At 34.4% G+C, this 5,572-nt stretch overlaps 1 protein-coding gene across 1 annotated transcript in view; it reads left to right on the top strand.

The window, feature by feature from the left end:
* LOC118745597 (homeobox protein onecut) overlaps positions 1-4,959 on the top strand; it is a 261,747-nt gene extending 256,788 nt beyond the window's left edge. The window contains exon 3 of the mRNA XM_036479109.1: positions 4,264-4,959. Within this exon, the coding sequence (XP_036335002.1) occupies positions 4,264-4,290 (27 nt within the window). The 3' untranslated portion in view covers positions 4,291-4,959. The remainder of the gene's footprint in view (positions 1-4,263) is intronic.
* The last annotated feature ends 613 nt before the right edge of the window (positions 4,960-5,572 follow it).

The following is a 5,572-nucleotide window of genomic DNA, read 5'->3' as shown; positions in this document are numbered from 1 at the left end:
TACTTGGGTATTTAGCAGCTCCTAAATACCTAAGTAAATAGTACTTGAGTATTTAGCAGCTCCTAAATACCTAAGTAAATAGTACTTTGGTATTTACAACAACACAAAATACCTAAATACTTTTGTACTTAGTACTTAATACTTAGTAAATACAATTTTGCCCATCACTGATTAAAACTATGCTGTAAGTTTTCATAAAATTAGTACCTTTGACTTTTTGATCATCGAACAATCAGATATTTGTCGTAATGCCGAATTCTATGATATTATGCTTGTATGTGCCCAAATACAAAAATAAGTGATTTGCATAAAAGAATAGCGAATCGTTTTAATACTTTTAACCCTGCCTTCCCACTGTTAGTCGTTTCGACTACCATAGTTACTTAGCTTCATACGTTCCTTCACAAGATAAAAATATCCAGAATAGTAAGAAAATCTGCATAAACTTACAAGTTAGATGAACAGCTCATGGAATTTTTGTTTACATTAAGGGTATTCAGACTATACTCGTTAATGTATTAATTCGTTATCTGGTAACTCGGTACACTTTCAACTTCTTCTATTCTTTTTCTGATTACAATTACTTTTATTTAAGTAATACTTACTTGTAAAATTTATTAATTCCACGACAGAATGTTTTATTAAACTTTTGATAAAATGTATGCACTTTTCTCGCGAACAAATTCCAGCAAATAAGTGACAGAAAGGAATCAGCTGACATTTTAACGCATGTGTTACCACATTATCAGACCTGTCACCTTATTAAGTTGGTTATGATATATTCGGTAATTTAAAAAACAAAACAATGGTGGGAGTAACCGAATACCGAATTAAGACCTTAGCGAGTCTGGTCTGAATACCCTTATTGAAAAATGTAAAATTGAAGGCGAAATAAAAATGATAAAAAAGTGTTACAAGTTGTTGACTATACGAGTAATTACTTACAGTTATAGTTTGTCTTATTTTATAATTTTGAACTTCCAAACCATAAAAAAAAATTATAACATTCAATTTCATGATTTGCGTAAAGGTCTGATGTATGAATACTTCGCACAACCATTTGTACCAGTGCAATAAAAATTTAATTTAAATTCGCTTAGGAAAAAGTGAGGCAAAATCTAAAAGTTCTGCTAATTTATGGGTAATGGAATACATACAAAGTATATACGAATATAGAAATTACAGTTTAGAGTTTATGCGAAGTTGTGCTAAGTTATACGAAGTATGCATAATCAGACCATAAGTTTTCAGCCCGCTGTTTTGATCAGCTCTTTTCTAGCTGGCAAAAGTTTTCCAGCAGAATCTAGTAGGTTCTCCTCAAAATGAAATGTCCAATAGCGAAAAAAAGTGAAAATAAAGGAAAGGTTCGCGCATTCTGTCCACCTAAAATAAATACAGTCGCAAAACATGCATCACATTTTAGAACTTTGCATTTCCTGTACCAAAATCCTAGTTTAAGCGTTTTTTAAACTTAGTGAAACAATGTTATATCTTTATTTTATTTTTTTTTTGATACGGAGGTAGATATTTAGAATATGAAGTTTAACTTGATTTTTCGTTAAATCTTAATGGGATATGGCTTGATCTCATAAAATACCTATTTAGCCATTATTTATACAAATAAAACAAAAACCAAGCGCAAACTGTTTGGCAAATTTTGAATTTCAATAAAAAAAATGATAACAGTACTTTTTTGTGGTACTGCACCTTAAAAAATTATATTTAAAACAATGGTAGTCGAAACGACTAATATAGCCCAGTTATGCATATTTGCACTGCTGTACCATATTTACGTAAAAATCAAAACCCAACAGAATTCTACATGTTAAGTGGTATGCGTTGGCTAACCGCTTACAAGCAAAGCCCATTTAACAGATTCTTATCTGACAACTCTCATGCAAAGCTAAGTATGCATAACTGGGCCTAATACGGCTTTCCTAAGGCACCCCAATTACGTAGTTCGCTCTCTTATTCGTAATTCGCACTCCAATTAAACTTCGAATTACGTAATTCGCCATAGAAAATGTTGAGAGCGAATTACATCATTTGTTGGTAATTCAGATCGAGTTTCCATGCGAATTACGAACAAATCGGTGCCGTGTGTAATTTTTATCGAAATTTTATCGAAACTAGCTCACAAATCAAAACATGAATTTTTTGGGTACGAAAAGTAAAGTTTATAAGTGTGTATATCCCTAATTTGATACGGAAACTTATAAATTTTTAGGAAGAACCAACATTTTGCATCAATTTTGCAGCGAAGAAAAACCAAAACAAAACAGAGACAGAGAACTTTCGAATCGAATTAAGAATGTGCTCGTGGGAATAGAGGGTAATTCGCGATCGTAATTGGGGGAGCGAACAAAGTAATTCAGAATACCGTGGGAAAATGGTATAACATTAGGTATAACGTATGAAAATATGTATTATGCATATTCTGTTTAATACAGCGAAGCATAGTTTAAAAACTTACCCTCAATTTCTCTTTCTTCCATTGTACGGTTTTAGAAAATATACACTGAGGAGCAAAACCGGAACAGTAATACATAATGTGAATTTTCTTGCAATATATTCGCAATATATGAAGACTTTTTTGTAATCTAGTTTCGGAAGTCACATTTCCAATGTTTATTTCATCAGAAGGCCTTAAAAACAATAATTAATACAAGCAGATAAAGAAGAAAATTGCAAAAAAACGTAGCAACTAGATTGTTCCAGTTTTGCACCCGACAGAAAATTTTACCATTTGCTTGACTTTTAATAAATTGGCCATAACCAATTCGAATATTTTAGCTTTTATTAGATGAAATCTGTTGAGAACGCGCACCGGTTTTCCTCAACGCCATGCCCAAGGTCTTGCATCCGATTGGACGAATTTTCGCAATTGAACAGTGGCATTTTCAAACAATTCCATAAGTTATCTGTTCAATCAAGTCTGGGCTTTACTTGGGATTTATACCTATTTGGCCCCAGTTTCGGAGGATATTTCTGATCATTGTCCTGTTAAAATTGATAAAAGCCTGCGAAAAATATCCTCAGAAATTGCCAAATTCTTTGAAAATGCTCATTTGTTATCACTTTTCTTTTTACCGTCGATTTTACCACAGTTCTTACTCCCTAAGGCGTAACACGGCCCTACATCATTAAATGTACACATACAAACCTAATAGTTTAAATATTTTGGGACGTTAGGCGTATCCCTGATGCAGGTGCACAGCACTTGAACCAATATTCCGACTTAAAACGTTTAATTTTATCCTCAGATTTAAAAAATTTAGGGCCGTGCCCTAATTAATAGTAAATTTTAGTGGAATAATGTAGTCGTTTATGAAGAACTTGTAAATTCCCGCTTCAAAATAATACCAATCCAATGTTTTTTCTTAGTAAAAATGCGTTTCTGACAAAAAATTTTTCTGGATGTCAAAGCAGGCTTTCTCCTCTTTATCTTTGTGCTGCAATAACTTGTTCCCATGTCTTACATAATGTCCAGTCACTTGCTTTGTGGTGAAAAAGCAGTAATTTTTGATTTTGAACCAAAGTTTTTTGGTATTCAGAGACCCTCCAATATGCCTAGCCTAGCAAATTGCAATTTGTTGTGGTCTCTTGATCTTGCAGACTGAGGTCCGCCCTTTTATCGCTTGTTTAGATAACCATAAAACGGACATTTGGCCGATATGATTTCTTTTTTTATAGCGTAGCCTTTCTGACCGTTTTGCAAAAACTTTAAATTCTTTTTGCTTGGGTTGTGCACTTAAAGCACTCACAGCGAAAATCCAACGCGCCTTGATTACAAAATTGCAGGAACTGAGCCAGAACTCCTCTTTGAATTATAAAATTCAGCAAATACTAAGAGGGTGCAAAGCTGGAACAATCCAGTTCATTTTTGTTTGGTAATTTTTTTCTGAGTTTCCATATGCGAATCTTAAAATTTTTATGGTCAAACGTTTAATTAAACATCGGTAAGGCGAAATGCAAGTTTGAATTACCATAAAGTAAATAAACTCAAGAAGCACATTACCACAAACTTTACCCTCCGTTCTATTGTTCCAGTTTTGCTCTTCAGTGTAAAAGTTGGCAACCGTGGACGACGGTAAAGCTGTAAAAATTAGCACTCATAAAGGCATATGGAATGGCTCATTATTGCGGCGGCAGCGTTTTTACAGCTGTTTTTCGGTTGATTTAAAATGTTGATTTAGTGTTGATTGTAGTAATTTTTATTATTTTCACAAGTTTAGAAATATTTTCATCCATTTTTATTTCCAGCAAATCTACTTACACGCACGTACGTAATTTTAATGATAATTTTCAACTCAAAATTACAACTGACGGAAGCCGTCATGCGCCGCAATTGTGTTTACTGTGATGGATTTCATTGCGGCAACTGTACCGCCGACCGTTTTACCGTCGTCCGCAGTAATTCTGGGTAGAGCTTAAATGTTCCAGTGAAAAGGTACAAAAGAACACGAAGCATTATCAATAGATCTATGATCTATGGGCAGTGAACTCACTCTTTGGTATAATTTATGGAAGAAAGAGAAAAAGAAGTTGTCCGAAGTAGATTTGAAGGATGTTGTAGTTGTATATCTATTTAAAGATGGAAACGATAATCTACCAGCGATAAATAAGTGTATTTCCATTTTGAGCGCTGTTCCATGCACAACAGTGACTGTGGAGCACTTCGTACAGTAAAAACCTGTCTCAGGAGCACAACGGGAGAAGAAAGGCTCTCTGGACTATGCCTCATGAGCGCCCATAGAAAACTTATTACCGAAACCCGCGAGCTTATTCAGGAGGAAATAATAGAAAAGTTTGATGAATATGCGAGGCGCTTTATTGTAAGCGTAAAAACGATTAAATGAAATATATCAAAAAAATTAACAAGTACAAATATTTCGTTTTGCCAGCCAACTCCTCCGAATCAGAACGCATGTTGAGCAATAATAGGCAGCGCATTCCTAACCGTAGATGCTTATTAAAACCAAATTTAGTTAATAATTTGTTGTTCCTTAACAAAAACATTACCTTGTACTTGATGGATCTCTCTAGCGATAAAATAGTCTTTTGTAATTTTTTTAGTTTAACTTTAGAAACATCGATTAACCCGAGGTTAGCAAATACCGATGTTTCCGAACATCGATGTTTTCCCAGCTCTACGTGTAGTTGGAAGGACTTCTTATATTAAAGATGCACTGGAATTTACTGGTGTTAAGGACCAATCTATTATTAGCAGTCCATTCGCTGACATGAGCTAAATCATGTATAAGATTTCTAACACATGCATTTATTGATTTGGGGGACAGCTGAGGTACGATTGCGCGTCATCAGCATATACATAGGCGCTGACTGCCAAAACGTGTCAATGCAATGTTTGGAAACTGTTATACTGCGGTATTCAAACTGTTTGTTTATGCAGAGCTGCGACACATTGCAACCATATACATTGCGTATTTTAAATACTTATTCAATATAGGAACCCAGCAAAAAACACGATTACCACAGAAACGAAAGTGGAAACGAACTAGGCGATGGGAATCGCTTACCCTTTCGCTTCCGGAAGGCCTTATTTTAACAT

This window comes from Rhagoletis pomonella, unplaced genomic scaffold (assembly GCF_013731165.1).
Source record: "Rhagoletis pomonella isolate Grant_MI unplaced genomic scaffold, Rhpom_1.0 Rhpom_scaffold_00009, whole genome shotgun sequence".
In the NCBI taxonomy this organism is placed as follows: domain Eukaryota; kingdom Metazoa; phylum Arthropoda; class Insecta; order Diptera; family Tephritidae; genus Rhagoletis; species Rhagoletis pomonella.
This window is presented reverse-complemented; position numbering and strand designations above follow the sequence as displayed.